At 37.0% G+C, this 21,601-nt stretch overlaps 1 protein-coding gene across 1 annotated transcript in view; it reads right to left on the minus strand.

Annotated features, from left to right (window-relative positions):
- Window positions 1–21,601, minus strand: part of LOC135985154 (aromatic-L-amino-acid decarboxylase-like) — a 45,287-nt gene that overhangs the window by 9,952 nt on the left and 13,734 nt on the right. Inside the window, exons 5-11 of the mRNA XM_065628175.1 lie at window positions 19,846–19,989; window positions 11,675–11,741; window positions 9,835–9,929; window positions 8,116–8,183; window positions 5,192–5,268; window positions 1,428–1,447; window positions 602–700 (exon numbers count right to left, since the gene is read on the minus strand). Of these exons, the coding sequence (XP_065484247.1) occupies window positions 602–700; window positions 1,428–1,447; window positions 5,192–5,268; window positions 8,116–8,183; window positions 9,835–9,929; window positions 11,675–11,741; window positions 19,846–19,989 (570 nt within the window). The remainder of the gene's footprint in view (window positions 1–601; window positions 701–1,427; window positions 1,448–5,191; window positions 5,269–8,115; window positions 8,184–9,834; window positions 9,930–11,674; window positions 11,742–19,845; window positions 19,990–21,601) is intronic.

The following is a 21,601-nucleotide window of genomic DNA, read 5'->3' on the forward strand; positions in this document are numbered from 1 at the left end:
TATATGCATAACTTAGACTGGCGCCAAGTGTGTTTTTTACTGATAAAAACCCCCTTCTTTTTACCTCAAGAATAAACTTAGTACTTAATTATAACAATGTTAACAAACTCTATTTTGTACATATCCTTTTTTTTTTTTTTTTTTTTAAACAGGAAACAAAGAAACAGCAGAGGCAGACATGCCCAATAAGTTACTGTATCATAACTACAGTCCAATGAGCTTAATCATAACCTAAACATGTTATCAATGCAAGCACACAGTAAAATAAAGAAGTCATGAATAAACATGCTTTTCCCCAATAAAACCATTAAAGTGCTCTGCCTTAACTGCTGAGGAACTATGGTCCCACATTGTAGAAATTCCAAATTCTTAGACTTGTCTTCTCTAAAGAGAAAAACCAATGACAGTTTCAATCCTGGCATGATACGAAACTGTGATAGTATGTGGGGCAAGCAAGGAGTAGTCCTGTTGTATCCAGCTGTCCGAAAGTGTTGTCTATGCTTTCTGTTGTGTGCAGGAGTCATGGAGAGAAAACAGGTAGCAAGCTCATTTTCCCTTGCCCTCCCACTGCAGGTTACCCAAGAAAGCAAACTCCGTTCACCTTGCGGATGTGCTCCTGCAGTCCCCTGACCCCGTACATCCTCAGCACAAACCAGAGCTTCAGGGAGCGGAACCGTCTGCCCAGGGGGATTTGCCAGTGCTGCAAGACAAGGAGAAGGGAGGGCACCCACGTTAGAAGTCACCCCTGCAGTGATGCCGCAGAAGTTGTACATTCTGCAATGATTTGAGGCGTTCTACATGGCCACATCCTACAGGCAATTGCTGGAGGTGGGTCAATTGGTAATAGAAATGTCTGTTTCTGGTTAATGCCCTGGTGTGACTGCTTCATATTTAAATTTTTCAAATGAAAATTAGAAAAGGAGATTGGTGTCAGAATGGTAGGGCCACAAGGCAAATCAAATTTTCTTTGTGCATCCTGAATTCTCCTTGAAGGCTTTGGCAAAATAAGTATCTTAGAAGGTCATTTACATGAGCTTGTTTACAGTTGTGGGGCTCACATCTACAATGACTGGCCCATTTTCCATTTCAAAACAGCATGGATTCTATTGGTCAAAGGTTAAAACACAAGTGCATTTTTAAAACTGTGTTATTCACTCTGTTAAGGAAAAAAATCTTTAGGACATACTTCTACTTCCTAAACCTTGAGATGTTACACATGCAAGACGATTTCTGCTTTTAAACATTTTTTTTTCAAAAAGATAGAGTTTACAGTTTCAGCTTGCAGAATGCTACAAATTCAGCAAGCTGCATCCTTCCTGGAAAGAAACAAGAAGTTTTGATCCATGATAGTAATAGAAAATGAAAGTCCAGAAAATATCAGTGTATACAATTAATAGTATTAATTATTACATTGATGCTGTACTTACCCGATAATCTGTTACAAGGCCTGGAAGTTAAAGAGAAAAATATTCACATTGGTTCATCACAACAGCCAAAACCTGCAATCCTTCTAATGCTTTTAAAAAAGCTGTATCTTTTCTGTCCTTTATGTTCGTTACCAACTGCAATATCATAATTGTCACCAGGAGCACTAAACACCTAGTAGGATACCTGGCAGCACGATGAATGGAGGTGCTTGTAGTGAGCTTCGTTCCTTAGCTAGTCAGAATATACCAGTAACAAGTTAAATAGTTTTTAGAAGAAGAAACACAATTTTTCCTTTGTGTTGTACTTCAGATCCTGTGGAGACAATGGACTAAATATTGTGTTTATTTTCCTCTTGTAAGGAAAAGAAATAGTGGATTAAATTGCAAGTATTCCATTTGCTTGAAACAGTCTGCCAAATCCCCACACTCAATTCATCACTTATTCTCTGCTTCTAACTACCTTTTGTTCTTATTCACATATTTGTTTCTAATTCTTCAGCATGCTTAAAAAGTGACTTGAAAATTTGGTTCAGGATTGACCTCTTCCTGTTTGGAGAACAGCATTCTGCATTTTTTTATGGCTTTTTTCATTCGATGCAGTGAAAACCTCTGAGAAACACAGATTGACCGAGCCACAAAGCAGTCCAGGGAGGCAAGCAGAGGGCGTTATTAGTTATCTTTCATATGAGCACACAGAGTCAAGATGCATCTACTTTTTCTTTGAATCAGGTGATTACACTCATTTCACTGTAAAGGAAACTGTAAAACAAAGCTGGATTACTTACAATGAGCCAGTGACAGAAATTAAATTGACTGAAATCTAAACCACTTCTTTAGGAAAGCGTGGAAGCATCTGTTGGCTTTCTTATTCTGCCTTATTATTCTGCACTGGAGCATAAACATCATAGGAAAGTATGTACTGAAATTCAAAGTGCTCCTGCAACTACATAACTGCAAGGTACTATGTAGAACTGTAGCTTCTGAATTTGACCAGTTTACGTCACTTATGTAATGCTCAGCCTCTGTATTTTCTGGGGGTAAAAAGACTGTATTTCCCGTGTTACAAGCTCTCTTGCCAAAGTTCTCTCATCTACACAGCCAAAACATAAGAAAAAACATGGTCCTTCCTCCCTGCAACATATAGCCATTTGATTCTTTAACCTATGAACCTGTGACTAGGCTATTTCCCAGATTAAAAACCAACAACAATAACAACAACAACAACAAACCCCAAATAAACAAAAAAACCCAACACACAACAATCAACAGTCATAAACCTGTTCCTGAACTTCAGGAAATGAACCTGGTTGTCTCAGCTCAGTAACACGGTAATTTGATAACATTCATATTCTTCTGCATCGTAGCAGCCATTTTTATTTGATGGCTGCAGGACTAGTAGCAAACAGCGTAAAGCAACTGGTGATAGATAAATAATCCTACGTTCCTGTAAGGGGCTGTGTCTAATGATCCACAACAACACCTTTCACAAGCTGTGGAGCAGAATGCAGTCAACGATTAGTCCTTGATTACAGGCCTTAGTCTCACATCTGTATTTAACCAGGAGGAATTGCATTGTGGGAGCGTATGTGGCATTCACAACAGAGCGTAAAGCTGCATTCTTCTAACACCGCCATTAGAATCTGACCTAGATCCTGGGTTGCCGGGCGAGCTAGTATAATCTTCCTGGTGTGATGTGCAAATCACATAAAATTATAATTAATGACAAAATAAAGACTTTCCCCTTGGGGGCACACATAATTGCCAGATGGTTTATTAAGAGTAATTGCTCACAGATAGAGATATTTTTCTGCTCACTTAAATTCTTGAGTGAGAGATCAGCAAATTCAAAAATGCTACTTCATTTACCTTGTAAACCATGATGGGAATTCTCAGACCTGAGACCTACTCAGAAAATAAGACCCTGCATGAGGCAATTCATGCTTCCAGGAGTGCCAATGTCCCATAAATCACACAGGGATCAATAGGGATTGTAACAGCCTAGGATCTTTGCCGATTTGGCTAATTTTATTGAAAGCATAGGTGTGTATTTGATTTAACGTTTAACTAGATGCATTTGCATTTGCAAAGTGTAGTCTAGCTCTTTGGAAAATAGGTATCAAATGGGAATAGACTGCAGAAAAATTTAGCATCACTAAACTGCTGGTAATCAGCTGATCTATTGGGAATCATTATGTCCAGACTGTACAAAATACTTTCACAGCTTCTGAAGGCAAGACAAAGGCTGAGCAACTTATTATCCAACTGGGGAGATAAAGATTTCAGGTCAACTAGGTGGCCTCACTGAAAGCATCTAGTTTTAAGAAAAGTTTGACCTTCTGGTGTTATTTAACCTGGTGAAGGCCTAAGATTCTTGTACAGCACTGTCAATTGTCACAAGAAGATGTTCTCAATTTAGTTAAGGTTTGATTTTTTCTCCTGAAGAGAAATATTTTTCATGTATGTTAAGTAGAAGTTAGTGATAAGTATATTTGCCATAACTTGTATTTTTCATTAAAAACCAAAAAAACCCCAGTTAACAATTCTAGCCTTTGGAGGGTGAACCTCAGCTCCAGAGTTACTACGTTGTCATGTGTATTGCACTGTTTTATATTTGTATTTCTTGGAAATGTAGAAAAGGAAGAAAATGCAGAATGTCAATTAGTTCAGGACTAAGGCATGAGAATCCTCTTTTCCCAGGGCTTTTTAGTGAACGGTGAAATTCTGGATGGTATCAATTTGAATGTCAATGAAGTCATAGCCATAATAGACAGAAAAGTACTTGGGATACGCTTCTGAACACAGATCAGCACCAGCAATTGCAGGAAAAACAGGAGACTAAAGGGTAAGAACATCCACATGTGGTTCACCCTCTAGAGAAAGTTATGAGGGAACTTGCACCACATGCTGACACTGCGCTGCTGTGACCTTCTTCGCAATAGATCAGTTATTAACCAAATGTGTAAAGACCATCTTCAGGATGGCAAATGCCACTCTGCAGTTGCCAGGTATGTACAAGGAGTGGCACTAATCCATTAAGGAGCTTTGTGCAGGTCCTAAGACTTGTTGGTTCTTCGCCAGCATTTTGTGAAAAGCTTTCGTGAGCATTTTGTATTGGACAGACAGCCTGAGCATGCCTCCCTCTACAATCGATGTAAGATCATCGGAGCGACAGGATAATGCCCCAGATTGCTATAACTCAAACCAGAGCGCAGGTATCAAACACAGCTCACCTTTTCTGTGTGGTTTCAGGGAGTGTTTGGTCTTGACAGGGATATTTGCACATTTGAATGAGAGCTCACATGCATGGATAAGAAAAAAGGTCACAGACCTCAGAAACCCTAAAACCAAACCAGATCTTGGAACCATTCTGGAGAAAGAGATGTTGGCAAAGGCAGGTGAAGGGACTCCATAAACAGTACCCAATATGTTTATATGATTACCGAAAGATGATTAAGAATTTTCTCAACACTTATAAGAAGAGTCAGTGGTAAATCTGGACCTGGGGAAATCTCAATACAGAAGTATTCATATGATGCTTTATAAAATGGCTTTCCATCGATTCCTTTTATATACTAAATAAAATCTCACTAGATATGTGTTTGCACTTTAATAAGCTTTACTCCCTGGGGCACCTGGAAATGGAAATAGGCTCCTAAACAACTTACGTAGTTTTAAGAATTTCAATTTTGATCTTAAATTCTTTTTCCCATTAAATATCAGTCTGCAAACAAAATCATAACAATCTCATTTAATTACAAAATTACCAGACTCGTGATGGTGATGCTGCAGGTAAAGAGGTTCCAATTTAAAGGCACCTATTAAATCTGATCTTTTTTTCACCCTGTATGAAAAAAGAAAGTAATAAAATTGAGAAATTTAAGAATTAAAATTTAAGGGATTAAATTTCCACAAGAAGTGAAGGCAAATTGAATGTGTTTAAACTGGCGTATTTCCTGAGCACAGCCTGTGCCATTTCCAGTGCTTTTTCACAGCCGTATCAGTACTGACAAGTAGTTAAGCGTAAGGCTCAGCAGGAACGGGCAGCATGACTTGCACGACTTGCGTATTTAAAAACAGACAAGAAACAGACATAGAGGATCTTTTTATGGTGATAGACACACCAGAATGTGCGACTAGCTGAAGCAATGATCATGTTTGCAGTCAACAGAAGTTGCCTTGAAATTACTGCAGTACAAAGCTGCGTGGGAAGAGCTGTGGCTTCCCAGACATGGAGTGCAGACACCCTGAGGCTTTGGGGTGCTGGACATGGTCTGTCTGTGCTGTGGTGGTGGTGGCAGCAGCCACTGGTAGGGACAAGCCACCCAGTCCAGACTTGGGCTTCCCTCTTGTACCACCATGCCCTTGGTTGGGTCCAATGCACGAGTACTGACTGACATACTACAGCCCAAGGTGAAAATGAAGTGTCCTTCCTATTGCCAGCTCATGAGTTTCAAAAGCCAATGAGTCCCTTTTAGAAGGAATAAACTACATTTTGCCAGTGGCTAATAGCAAGATTTTGCTGGTTTATGCTTCACTCTGTGTGTAAGCTGACTCATCTCTACAAATGATGTGGTTTATAGAGGCAGAAAAAGAAGAAACCAGAAATCAAAAAGGGAGAGACTGCTACGTAATTATATTAAGCCTATAAATATTTCACAAAATAAGCAATAATTATGTCAAAATGGGAACACTCTCAATGAGAAAAGTCCAAACCTTTTATGATTTTCTGTGCATTTGTTTTTTTATGGTTTTTAATGTTTTATGCTAAATTCCAAGTAAAAATCTAATTTTCAGTATTTTAGTGTGTATATATAAATGCACAGGCCAGCACATATTCTCAGTGTCATCCACATCTAACCTATGCTCATAAAACATTTTACTGAAACAAACAAAAACCTCTCCTCTCACTTTAATGGTCAGGAGAGTACCAAGGTTAACAAAGTACTTGCCTTCATGTGTGAAAAGTACATAGCTGAAGATATGTAAGCTGCTGCACGTGGAAAATAGTAAAAGACATTCAAAAGACTCTCAATAAAAACTACTAATAATCTACTTTTGTGTTGAAAATATCCAGTGGACAGAAGGAAGAAAATATTATCTGAAAGCCCGTTTCATTAGGGTAGATATTGTGAACAAACCGTAAGTTGTTCTACTGTAGTTTATTTGATACATTTGGATACTTTAGTATATTTGTGTTTCAATAGTTCGTTCTATAAGCAACTAACTCAAGTTACAAGCAACATCATTAGTTGTCTTGGGAGAGCTTCATTCCTTTTCCTGTAATATGCTGGGCTAAACAATGGAACATGTAACTATTCTGCAGGAACATCTGGTCACTTAGAAACTATAAAAACGCTGTCATCTTGCACTTCCTTGGTGATGTTACTGCTGTTTTAAAAGATGGTGCCTGTTCCATCTGGGGACTCCACCAGTCTTAGTCTGGCAGCCATGAAAAACTATCTAAAAGGGTTACTAAAATACATCCAATGCCTGGACATCAATGCATATGAACCATTTGAGTTGCACCGCTGTATGCCACATCTAGACTTCACTCTATGGATTTAAACTTCTTTGCATTAAGTGCTTATGTGATCTGATAATGGGTAGAAGTGGTGTTCTTAACTTTCTTTGCAAATACTCTTGGTTTACTGAAGAATCCCGAATACATTTTTCAAAAACGTCTTTGATAAACTAGAATTTTTCTAAGTCTTGATGTTATGTGAATACACCTGCTAAGATCTTGCTTGAGTGGCACGGATTCACATATTAAATACCCATAATGCTAAACACACAAGAAAAGCCCTGGTGATTAAAGCAACGAAAATTTGTGAAGACTGACTTACTTGGATTGCACAACTGCAGCTTTTAACAGCCTCACTCTATTCTATCCTTTTTAACTGCGAGATACAATAATCAAGGTAACTTCATATGGTAAACCAACAGGAAAATTTCACTTCGATCTACAGGTAACCATTTCCTATAAGCACTATCCTTCCAAATACTCAAACAACCTTCCCAACTAAAAGTTAACACTTAAACCCTGAAAAGAGCAAAAGAAAAAATCGTATCACCTATTATGGGATGCTGTTGTTGTTACTGTTATTATTACAGCTATTATAGTTTGCTTTGTTTTGAATTATATCTACTGGTTTCTACTTTGTCATCTTTTTATATCAAAAGGTCAACTCTCCTGTCACCTGGGCAAACTGAAATTCAGTACAAAATTACATAAACAGTCCTTTTTGAAAACAAATGCTTTTCATCAGCCAAATGCCAAGCATTTTTAGAAAACTTTTGAATCAAGGCTCAAACAAGGAGAAATCTTATGGAAAAGAAGAGAAGGGTCTGGCTAGCATGCTCTTCATTGCATTAACATCCTTACATGAAGAATTTTCATTTAGGTTTTAAACAGTCACAAAATGGAGCAAGTCTGAATCTGCACACTTTCCCGGATTTCTCCCTCTCTGGAACATAATGCAGAGCTCAGACATATTTCTAAATTTTACTTTTTTTCAAACATGGATTAAATGAAAGAGTGAATTTTGTAAATAATTTACAGGAGTTAAAGCTATCCAGAACTCCTCATTTCAATTGAGAAATGTAAATAACTTTCTACTCCTAGGAAAGCAGAATAATTTAACATGGGATTTTTGTCTCTTGTAAAGTTTTCTCTTACTGTCATACTTACCACATAGCAGAGCAGTCAAAATTCACTAGGAGCCATTTGTGAGGATTAAAGTTAAATGAATCTGCAAACTGAGAATGAATAAATAAAAAACAGAATTATGAAAGAGAAAAGGATCCATGTGCTAACAATACCAGTTGCTCAAATTGTCTGAGTACACTTTACCTACAAATTAATTCCTGAATTCGGGCTTTTTAGATAATGTTCATGCTGACATCACCTTGCTTAATAATTATTGTAGTTAAATCTTCATTTATTTGGGTGCTGGAACTCAGGTTAGGTGTGCAGCTAGGCTATTTGTATTATCAACATATTGAGAATTTGTTATCAGTTATATTTTTTAGACACATATGTTATGGAAAAGTATAAATCTCAATGTAAACCAAAAAAAATCTGCATACTCAGGAGCATCACCTGTGGTTCATATCCCAGTTTCCAAAACCAACTCACTAAGCTTTCAATTTCCATGAATATTAAACACATACATGCAAAATTCATGCTTAGAGACAAATCATATCTTTAGTTCAGAATCTGTATATTGCATTCATTCACAAAACTAAAACTGACCAGGAAATTAGGGGGTTTTTTTGGTGGCTTTTTTGTTGCCTTTTTTTTTTTTCCTGGCAGGGTGTTTTCCTTTAGTAAAAGTCATTTTTTCACCTAAGTCAAAAGAAAAACCAACACAGAATAAGCATTCACAATAGATGTTCATATAAATCATCTAACAGGCCCGTTTCACTTGATGTGAGATTATCTGTCTGTCTATCTATCTATCTCACTGTACTATGTAAGGTAGGAAACCTACTCATGGTTGTTAAATATTAACTCTTATGACAAATGCTGGCCCAGACAAAGGATGCTGTTTCATCGCCTTCGGGAAACAATAACAATAATTTAAAAAATATTCCCCCACAGGAAATTACAAGCAGCTTCATTTGCTGATAAAAAAGGAATCAGAAAGAGATGCTTTATTTGTGAGGGGGTTTTCCCTCCCTTTCTTCATTAGCCACAGCATATCAGTGCTGTGTTTGAACTTCTGGCTTTACCAAACAGCAATATTTTCTCCACTGACATGGAAGACAAGGACTTATCTGAGTGTCTGAGGGAGCAGCAGGAAATTGAAGCATTCTTATCTGAGCAACTGAATGCCACGTAGCTCAGCGAGGGGGGAAAAGGAACAGGAGCGATGTTGGGGGAATATTTCATTTTAGCTCTCTTGGTTATTAAACCCTGTCTGTTTGAGGTACAGATACTGGCTGTATCCTATATGAATTCCAGGATGAAAGCAAAATATCAGACATAATGAGCTCATTAGTCAGTTGAACTTTTTTTTCTTTTTTCTTTTTCTTTTTTTTTTTTTTTTTTTTTTTTTTTTTTGGTGCATTGCAGAATTAGGGTGTTATAAACATGCCCTTTTGGATATTTGAGAAGATGTTCCTATGTCTATTTTGTAAGATTCTTTGTTGATTCATGACTACATGCTGTTTCGAATGACAAACTTTTACATGTTGTGTTAACTTGGATACTCCCAGAATAAACCAGTAAAAATTGTGTTAACATTACCGATGTGTATAGAATATACAGGCATTTGCATTGCAAACTGAAGTACAACATACTTAGAGATGCTGGAAGAGCCATTAATGTTGGATGCACAAGAGACACACAAATTCCATGTAAGAGGCCGGTTTTAGCAGGCTGCTATAGAAGAAACACTTCACTCACCTCTACTCCATTTAAAAGGTGCCTGAATTCAGGGCAGATGAATGCACTCCCAGCATAGGCTGCATCAATATGCATCCAGATATTTTCCTTATTGCCTAAAAAAAAAAAAAGTAATTAGAGGGGAAATAAGCTAAGTAGCAGATTCAAAAGCCCTATTAATTTGCATGCAACCAAGTGCCTGAGAGCTTTTTCTTTGATGTCATTCTTTTCGCAATTTAAAATTAAGAGATCAAATGTTTCTACCATCGGGGTTTCTATTAATACATAAAGATGTATACATAAAATATTCTTCTTCCTCCCCACTTCTACTGGAGCAGAGTCCTTACACATCTAGGTTCATTCTATTAATATTAAGCAACTTAAAATATTAAATTATTTTTATTTAAGAACCATTATTTTAAAAGACGTATCTAAAGAGGTAGTTATCATTTCTATGCTGATAAAACTACTTTAGCAAGAGGAGCTAGAGTTTCACCTGTGCTCCTCACTTCTGACTCATGAATCACAAACACACATTTCTAAACAGTATTTTTTACATGTTGATGGTTGTGAGTGCACATGATTTTGAACTATGTGCAGCAAACTATTTATTTTGAGGACTGAAACATGTATGCAAGAGCAAGCTTTGGAAGGTTAAGAAAGTGCTAGTTTTGATTAGTCACTGAATAGTTTCTGCAGAAATATTTTAGCCTATGTACCTCCTATGTATTCTCTGTAATTTAGTATTCACACTCTGCTATACGTCAGCTGTATTAATGTACACGGTAACAATGCTGAGTTGATGACTGAAGCCCACATAACATCTTTACACTGGTCACCAAATAATTCTGATGGGTATTTCCCCATACAGACGTATATCCATTCAGATTTGCAATTGGGCACCAAGTTCATGCTGTAATTGTCGATCTTGTGAACTACATTTTCTTTTTGCATAAAAGTGTGGAAAAAGTTACTAAAATATTAATCATAACATCCACGACTAAGGTATATTTGAAAAGATGTTCAAAGTTCAATTTATTATTTATCTTTAAATATACTTGGTTTCAGACACTGCCTTTATTTCCTGAGAGTACTGCTCGTGTATATTAAGAAGAAAATTCACCTGCACAGAGAAAAGCTACCATAAAACCTTCCAGAGCAAGTCACCACCTCACAAACCCCAAATGTTTTAGGCCCCACCAGAATAAATTAACAGGACATCAAATCATGTCGTGTTCCTGTGAGGCTGCTTCCAATTGCTTATAGCTATAAATTTCGTGTTCTAAATGTACACTTGACCAGACACGGTGCAGTTCTGCTGCATTGCCATCAGCCAGCAAGTGAGTTCTTTTGACCAGGCCTTGCTGCAGATCAAAGCTGGCACAACGGATAGAACACAGAATATTATGAAGAGCCCAGGGCTCAACCGCTGTATCAAACACCCCGGTACCTATTCTGTTTTCTTGCAAGAGGAAGGAAATTGGGGAAGGGAGAGAAAGGATTAAGGAGAGTACACGCAGGTTTTTGGAATATATTTTCCTGCTTTTAATAGTTGTTAGAAGGGCTTGAAGAAAAATGTTACAAACTGAAGCACTTAAAGTAAGTTTTAACAGATAGTGTTCCAACATACACTCTTCTTCCTCTCCCAAAAAAAACCTCTTGAGGTGTTTTTTTCCCCTCTACTCTTTAACAGTTTGAGAATGCAAGTTTGCTGCTTAGCCTAATATTAGAAAGAAAACTAACTGAGGGTTTCATCTATAAGTAGCCTTCTTGAATCTGGACACTGACACTAAAAAATGATTTGGAAATGACTCGACGTGGCTTAAACTGGCAATTTTAGAAAGTAGCAGCAAAGACTTACAAATAGGACCCAGTTCTAACAGTTTGTCAAAGGAGCAGGAAGGTGTGGTTCCAAGTGTTGCGCAGAACTGCGGAGACAAAATAACAAAGGCAAAAAAATTAAATCTTACAGCAAAGAAAATTATCAAATAAAAAAACTGTTTGCAAAGGCAACAATAAACAGAGAGAACAGATTTTATAGGGCAAATTAATTTATTTTAGCCAATACCTATCCTTCAGTGGAACTTTTGAGAATCTAATTTTTAAAAAAAAAAAAATAGTAATATAAAAATATAATATATATAATATATTATAATACAATAATATTATATATTCTATATAATAATACAAAAGTGACCAATGGGTAATGTAATATAGTCACACTATTATGTTAATGCTATATTTTGTATATTTTCTATGTGTTCTACATGCTTATCTTGTGGCCAAATGCTAACCTCACATAGCAATTATCACCAAAAGGTTTTGCAGTTTACTGTACATAAGCAAGCTCTGAAGTCAAGCAAATTAAAGGTGCTGGAATTGCTGTTGACAGAATGGATCACAAAATGTTACTACCTGAACTGAAGAGCCACAGCTCTGTAACAGAAATGTGTAATTGATTTGTGCTCAATGGATCTGCAGCCTGGGACCTGTTCACTAGTAGCACATGTTCACTACTCAGTTTGCAAGATCTTTTCACAGAGAAACTTTTTCTCCCAAATTCATCCTAAAATACTGGAAACATTCATCCTTCATTCTGTTAATATCTGATTTAATGCATCCTGCTGCATGACCAGCAAGCCAAAAGCCAGGGTGACATAAATGCTGAAGTTTCACAGTCAAAAGATAGTATAACCAGGTGAAAATGAGCTATAGTAATTTACTGGGGATATGCAGGTAGAATTACAACCCCAAAAAACAACTACCAAGTGCATATAACCTGACATAATTTTATTTTTCATTGCAACACTTATGGGTTAAACACCTCTCATTTTTGTAAGCACTAATAAAGACTGGGTCTGGGGTTTGCCTTGCACTGGATTTTTGTATAATAAAAGACACTTTACAGTTGAAATAGGCTAATAAAGTATGCTCAGTTCTAGTTAGAGTATTGAAGTATGAAGGAATTAGATAATTTGTCACACACAAACTATAGTACAGCCAGGAGATGACTATAAATATGTCAAATCCAGATTTTGTTTTGGTTTGGTTTGGTTTTTAATTCTGGTTACTTTTTCTGCCAAGTGCACTGTGGATACTTTCATTGGATGCTCTATATCTGCCACTAGCCACATTTTTCCAAGGAGAGTGTGTGCATGCATATCCCTCAGTGAATTCATTACAAGACCTACAAGAAGACAAAGGAACACCTAGATGGTACTTGTCAGTCCACTACACGTTCAAAAAACAAATGTACTTTCATAGCAAAACATAGATAAAAACTCCATACAGTGGATTTTTGTCTCACAGCTCCATGATGCGTAGGTATGCAGGGTCTTTGGGTTCACTGCTCCCCTGTGTAGCAGGAGTGATACCATCAGGAAAGGTTTCCAGGGGTTCCTTCTCTGCATTGGACTTCTCTGGCTCATCCAACATGCCAAGTAGTATTTTCTATTTCTTAAGCATCTGCTTAGTTTGTCCAGTGCAGTAGATTTTCCTGCTGTACTAGAGAATGTCCACATTGTTGTCATTGCTGCCTTCATCATGGAGCTGCTGTGGGATGGGGACATGTTGCTGGTGCCCAGCTGAGGGATGCAGCTGGTGGCTTCGGTGCCTGGGACTGGGTGAACTTTTGGCCTGTTCTGTTAAAGCCGTCATGATGTGAGTAAGCACTTCTACAGCAAAGGATTTTGTTCATGTGTAGGTTACCTGATGTGGCCTTATCTGCTCTGAGCTTTTAGTCTCTCTCTCTCCAGCACAACAAGCTTTCTACTTCTGAGAAAAACAATTCCATGTTATTATGCCAATGGCAAATTTTTTGCCAAAATCCTATAATCTGTTTTAGCCTAATATCACATTTTGATTGCCAAGTGTATGCTCTTTTCTATTTTTTCTAGCTCAGACATTCGCCTACCATCTTTCCTGCATTTCACTGATAACTCATTAATTCTAGGAGTTCCTATTACTCAAATGTTAAATGATGCCAGACTTTTCTGGGAGGTCTTTTTACTTCTCTTGCAAAAGGTGACACACATTTGCACTAAGTATTCCTGCTCTAATTAAACAGACTGTCCGATAGCTACCAATATTTACCCTTTCATTTGTTCCCTTGAACACTCATCCTCATTTGTAAGGTGTCGCTCACTTTCAAGCTAGATATTCCCTTGACTTTTTCACTTCTATCAGTTATTGGACATTGGAGACTGTTACAAATCATCTACAGTCACATGTTGAAGCAGGTCCTGTGCACATCTCAGGACTAAGAATTTATTTTCCCTCTGGAGGTTCCCTAACGAATCCTCCCAATATCTTCTCATGAAGTTTTAACATGTTGATTGATTTTTGCTTTCCACATTTCCCGTCAAGCTTTTTTTTTTTTCTTCTTTTCATTCTATAAAATAAAGTGGCAACAGCACACCAGAAAGAGCTGACATCTTGAAAAAAATAATCTGATTATGAGACAGAGTTGGATAAACGTGATGGGATTTTTGTTTGCAAGTTCCAGGTTTTTAGAGAATTCATGCAAAGTGAGAGACAGTTGTTCTGCCACTTATTAAACTAGTAAAAAGGGCAGGAGGATATGTGTTAAAAAAGTCAGATATTTAAAATGATACATCCCTAGAATATTGAAGTAATTCAATAATCTATTGCTAGAGAAGTAAAACCTCTCTTTCAAGTACACTTTTGAACATTTCTGTATCTATATTATAGCATATACCTCAGAGATATTTTAAATTGTCATAGGGAGCTGAATTTTTCTGTTTAATGGAAAGTACACAGACAGTACTCCGTTCATGTAAATTTACGTATACTCTTGGAGGAAGTCATATCCTGCCTTTGTATAGGGCAGACATGATTAAATGTATCATATAAACCCTGAAACCATTTTATCTCTGACAGGGCACCTGTTCCCTCAAAGTCATCATTACAGCCACATTAATAACTATAATCATGTTTCATTGCACCAATAAAAATATTGGCTATGGGAAAAGATATTATTAAAAGAAGAAAAGGACAATTTAGTATTTTTTTTCCATATCAAGCTACTTAGAACCTGAGTTTGAAACAAATACAGTTCTGAAAATGAGAAGCACATTGAATATATAGTTTATAAAATTTGGCTGCTAACACATTTTTCCCTCCAACTAATCTAATCCTTATCTGTACCTGGCCTTTCCGTATTCTCGAGCCACATGAAAAGAACAGAATAATTACAGTGCCTTGAGGTACGTCTATGACTTCTCTGGAAGTTTAATTCTCCTTAGAGAGAGGTTGCTTTAAAAAGACTGCAGGATATTTTTTTTTAAAGGAATAAGTTTGCTCCCTTTTTTTTAATGAGAAGGCATGCATGTATGGAATGAAAATATATTTATCACCTTATTGTCTACCTAAGATGTTCCCACAATCAGGAGAAGCCTGAATTTCATCTTTGGCTGAACTACAGATCTACAAATTGGGTCACAAGAAATGAAGGATACCATTATGAAAATTCTATTTTTTCTGTATACATAAAGAATAGGGGTTAACCTATTGGACTGGAAAATACACAAATAAAGAGTGCACTATAGACTTAGCTCTGCTTTCGTACATTTAATTTATGATTATATGGTGTGGACTTTCTGACAAGATTAGAGTGAAATTATCTTGGTTAGTCCAACAACTAAAATAATGATGGAGAATCCACAAAACAAAGTCACGCATTATTGTTACTAGCATTGCACTGCAGTTAAAATATTCTCCTTCACATCAGGATAAGGAGTATGTTGCTTCGATGAGAGATTATATGAGTTCAAGCATATGCTTAGTTGTTTAAATGACGGTTTGTTTTGTAAAGTATACCTCCGTTTCTAAAATAATTTTGTTGTTCCCTCCAGGTGTCTAAGCCTCAAAGCTACTTGTTTTAATTCTCAGAAATCACTTAAAGTGACAGAATCTGCTCTTGTCAGGACTCTCATTACCCTGCCTCAGTACTATACAAAGAATCTAACTCAATTTGTAACCTGTATAACACCAGCAAAATCTCATTTGTGCAAAGGGCGGGGGAGCGGCTGCGTCACAGAATTGGGACTGATGGCTAAGTACAGCCTGCAGGCCTTTTCCTTCTCAGGTTGTACGCTTTGAATTTGACTCAGCCCTGCTTGCGAATACAAAACAGCTCAAATACTTGAATCAGTCATGTCATGTATTACTTTCCTGAAATCAAGAGCTGTGTCAGGGAACATGCATGAATCTTAATGATGCCTGAGAGCAATGACTCTCAGCCTTTTCAGCTGGAAGACCTCCTACAGCTTTTGAAAAAAAGTGGATGCATTTTGCACAGTTTCACCACAAATTTTTTCATTTGCAAGTAACTAAAATGAGAGAATTGTCTATCTTCTCCTACTATTTTTATTTCTTCCTTCTCTGTTGTTCGCCAGATTGCACTCATGAGAATGTCTGTGGCTTGAAGAAGACTGCAACTGTTTACTAAACCACCATTCAGTATTTTATGAAGCAGCAATCATCCACAAGCTGTGTGTTAAGAAACATTGCCCTAGAAGCCCGTGCATGTCTCGAGAATGCTTCTTCCAAATGGGAAACTGTGGTCAGGATCTAAGCGTTAACTTCTGCTGAAAAGGAGATTCACTTCAGCTAGAATCAGAGAGGTTTCACGCTGGGCTTTGTTCAGCAGCAAAGCAATCATGTTAGAGCAGCTTTATACTGGATGGGGTTGTTGAACTATATTGTACTATATCTATGCCAGCTGCAACATATCAGTGTTGATTTACAAAAGACAGCATAAAGCTCACAGGCCACTTATATACTTTCAAGTGAACTAGGCTGGAATGCAGCAAACCCTACCTCTGAATTTAGCCGTGCTCAGCTTAGTGGTCTCCACAATTGAGCAACCTGGTCAACATCCATCCAACAGAGGCCTGTCTCAAGCTGGGAGAATAGGGCCTAACTGAGAGCAGCATTTACGCTTCTGCTTAACCACCAATTAGTGTTTACAATTAATGAAATGGACCTGACTTCAGCACATGTGTTACAGCTCCCCCTCAGCTGGTGGCCAGATGAAGGGCTGCCTATCAGCCACACTTGGAAATTACTCCTCAGTAAATCGTGGCAACTTTAGCACCTCAATACCTGACACAGTTAGTGCTTTGTTTCCACAGTCTGCTTGCTTTACTATATGAAAATATATCTGTGTGAATTTCTGCAAAAGTATTTTGAAAGAGACAAATTAACACAAGTATGAACTTAAAAATTAAAAAATGAAAGAAAATCAGAGGTCTGGGTACACTAATTGGCAATAGCCTTCACTGAACAAAGTGATGTAGACATTACTATTGCTAAAAGATACTGATGGTGGATAGGAATTCAAAGACTCATCATAAAGACAATGCCTCTCCCCAAAAAAGGCTTCCAAATCCTATGTATGTGGAAAGCAAACCTATAATTACCAGATTGCTGCAACAACAGAACCTGTTTCACACTAAGCAAATGCGCCCCGATCCTCAGCTCACCTCTACAAGCAAAGCATTTCCATGAAGTTCCGTGTAATGATTCCTTGTTTATTCATTACCTATAAGAGGAGAATAGTGCCTATAAGGCACTGTAATTTGCTTGTATCTTCTTTTTAATTTCCCACAAATTATTTTTTTTTTTTGCTGATAAAGGGGAACTGCATCAGCCTGAATGCAACCAAGAGCTCTTCATTAGGAATGATGTCTCCGCTGCCTCTTCTGGCAGAATTTCTTCTGTTAAACTTTCTGCTTTGATGTTGAATCGCTCCCCTTAGTGAAGGATCAGTGAATACAGGGAGACAAGGAATAAAGTGGCCTAAGGTGTTTCCTTGGCAATGCGCGTATCTTTGTCACCAGAACAAAATAAAATAGCACCAAATTACTCAAGAACGGAAGAAATGGAAAGGCTTTTGAAATCTGCAAGCCAGAAAAAGGAGCACTAACGCAGTGCGTGGACTGCTGCTCAGCGTGACAGACAATTAACACACCTTTTGAGCTGAGAGGCCGACCATAAAGATAATGAGATATAGTTTAATCTAAGCTGACATGTTTTATGTATACAAATAAATGGAAGACCTGGCACAGGCCATATTAACTCAGACTGAGCCTCTCCTGTCTTTGAAAGCCTCTTAGGCACAGCTAAGCAAACAGAGGAAGAAAAACAGCAGTTAAATCATCCTTTGTAAAGGTGTCACTGAATGCATAAACCAGATTTTTTTATTTCTTCTTGCTACACATGGAAAAACTAATAAGGAATGAATATTGATGTGGGGCAAGTTGCAGTTTTTTGTTAATGGACCAAAGATGAGGAAAAAACACATTAAATTTGTAATTAGTACACGGAAATTTGATATAGTGCTGTACTTGTAATTGTTTTGTTAAAGATAAACAAGTACAATCTTATATAACATATAATGAGGTGGTACCATATAACAGAGAAATAAAGCAAGCCTTGAGGCACATCTTCACTTCAATAGGTGCAGCCCACAGAAGAAACTTCATTTAGGCAGCCTTACAGATGCTTTGTTTCTCAGTCATAGTCTTACTATATTGGAAAGCAATTGACGAGATGTGCTTGGCCATCCCAAGGGCTCACTAGTTATAGGCAGGCTAGAAATTAGCTGCATTCTGCACATATGAAAAACACTTTTCACCCTAGTCATCCTCATACTACAGAAAAACAGACACCGAAGGTTAATAATACAAAGAGGAAAAAGATTACATTTTCAAAAGAACTTGGTGAAATTTAAGCTTCTTTGTCCTATTTGCTATTTATCCATGACTATAAACAAGCTTAATCTGCTAATTCTTCTGAAAATAGTTAATAGAAATTTAAGTCACATTAGCCCTTTTCAAAATGTTACCACATGAAAGAAAAGAATAAATGGTCATCAGACATGACTTTTCTGAAAAAATCGTGACATATTTTTGACTCTTAAAAAATCCCAATTCTAAAGTTCATGGTTGTAAAATAGGAGGTTTTTTCCTTCTATTTTTTCTTTAGTGGAGCCCAGTAAAAATGTATACTTGGAAGCATATTATACCCCATTATAGATCTATACAGATTGTGGTCTATATCAAGATTTGTAGAGGCATAATGCTGAGAAATGAGCAAAAACTTTTGTTGATGATGTACAAAAACACAACAGAGGTTACTTACTCCATGAAAAGAACAAATGGTAAAATCTTGCTTTAACTTGAAATAATAAGATGGTGTTTTAAACGGACAGGAGGAGTTGATCTGATGAATAAGTAAATATTATTTTCAATCAGGTGTTTATAATAGGTACTTACAACAGAACTAAACTTCAGAATTTTATCCAATCAAGCACTGTTCTGTGTCAAAAACTAGGGTATTATGAGCTTTACCTACTGAGATATCACCTTTTGCTTTTGCTGGACTGCTGTGGAAGCAGGAATCGCTGGAAGGGAAAGTGGACAGATAATAAGAAATGATGACACCTTAAAACTTTCAAGGCCAGGTTCCCTATAGCTCACCTGTTAGAGATAAGTCACATACTGACAAATGACTGTGTGACAAAGTCTGATCGTACTGATATTTGGAGTGTGTCATGGAGGTTGATTTATTTGCTGAAGTAGTGAGGAGTAAAAACTGTTTTTTATAGAAAATACCTAATTTTGAGATACCATCATTTAATTTATGGCCTTTAAACTTGTTTTATGTATTAATAAGTTAGAACCTGAAAAAGAAAAGTATACATGTGTAAAAGGGGCAGTTCAGAACTGCAGTGTTAGGAGATTATAACATTGCAGGATTACAATGAAAGTACAAAACTCACCTGCATTTATTCAACTGTCTAATATAACATTTTTGCTAAGAAGTGAAACCAGCTGCTTAAATCAGTCGCTTATACTGCACAGAAAGGTGTGCAAAGAATACTCATGGGACCTGTCCTAGTATTCGAGCTAGGCTGCCTATCGATCCCTCTGTTAGGGATGAGATCATCTACTCATGTAGCTTATCAGAAGCAATAAATCCACTGAGTAATTAAAATCCAGTACTCACAAAGAAGGGGATAAGACCTGAAGCTTTGTCTTCATCCAAAACTTTCTTCAGGGCTGAACCACAAACACTGAATTTATCATCAGAAGAAACATTTTTCATCTTCACTCCACCAATTAATGCAGCCCTTTCCACTGATGAATGAGCCTACAAGGAAATTGGCAGGTTTTAAGACAGATACCTTTTTTTAGAATGTAAGAAGTTAATTTGGATTTGAAAAGACAACATCATTTCTTTCAACTGAAGCAAGTACTTGAGATCCTGGGACTGTTGCTGGTACGTAACACATACATACATCTCCCTCTTTCATACAGATAGACAGACAGACAGATGGAGACAAGTACAAACACATCTATATGCATACATACACACATATACACAAATACACTAATAGAATAATAGAAATCCTGAAGTATTCTTGAAGCCATTGCCATGGCATCATTCAGGCAAGAGTTCAATTACCCTTAGTGAGAGCTTTAATTAACATCTTCACACTCCAGCAGCATTGATTAAGAGCTTCTGGATTTGGCTCCAAATCAACCAAAAGAAATGCAAATAGTCAGCTTGCCTAATAAGTATTAATTTGCTCACTAGCATATTTTTATGGCATACAGCATTGCCAAACCCTAAAAAAATATACATCATGGTATATTATACATGGAGATATTTTCTTACGTTACCCTTTTTTTAGATTGTGGTTCAGTCATTCATGCATTTTGGTAGGCAATTAAGGATCATTCCCAATATGTTATTTGATTTATAACTCATCTTACTTGAACTGTCCTTAAATAATACTTTTTATAACATAAAGCAAGTGTCAGTAAATAAAAACAAAAATACCACTAATAAATTATTATGAAATTCTGAAGTACAATACTATAATACCTCTATTAACAATAAAAGGTACGTATAGCCACAAAAGAATGTCCTTTAAAGCATGACTAAAAACAAACATAAAAGAGCTATTTTACCTTCTACCTTCTACAATTTAATTAATCATAATTAATTTGAAAGAGAAAAATCCCCCATGTTTTCATATCGTGACAATTCTCATTCATAATCTCTGTCCTACCCTTGTAGGTTCTTGCTAGTACCTACAAGAGCACTTACTAATTCTATTCTAACTTAGCACAGAATCATGGAAAATATTAAGCCAAAACACAGGTTGAAGAAGATAAAGGTTCTGCCAGATGAAGATTAAGTTTCTGCCTTTCAACTTTACATATCCCAGGAATGATGTGTTTTAAAGGCATATGGACTACTAACTTGTATCTCAGCAGGGCCTTTTGTGAAAGTACTTTGGCAAACTAATTAGGCACCAGCTTGAGCAAATATAGAAGTCTAGACTTGAAATGGAACTAACTGCTTTTGAAGTGAAAAACAATGTGTGTACCACAGCAACATCAAACTTCCTTCAACTGTACAATGGAAAGAGGTATTTTATACCTGATTTATGCAAGAATTATAAATAGCAAACTGTAATATTACACCGAGGCTGTTAGCCAGTCAAAACCCCCCAAAGTTGTACTAAGGCTCTCTGGTAACTACAGCCATTCACAAGCTTAAGATTAAAGCTGCCAAGATGCTTTTGCATTAGAACAAATCTTTCGGTGACCTGCTGCACGAAATTCCTGGTGCTCATCAAAATACTCAGGAACCTCCCACCACCCTTGAGAAGAGCAAGGAACCAAACAGAAATAATTGAAATGAGTGGGCAGCTGCTTCAGGTAGCCAAATAAACATGTCAGAAAAAGGATGA

Source organism: Caloenas nicobarica, chromosome 2 (genome assembly GCF_036013445.1).
Source record: "Caloenas nicobarica isolate bCalNic1 chromosome 2, bCalNic1.hap1, whole genome shotgun sequence".
NCBI classification, from domain to species: Eukaryota; Metazoa; Chordata; class Aves; order Columbiformes; family Columbidae; genus Caloenas; species Caloenas nicobarica.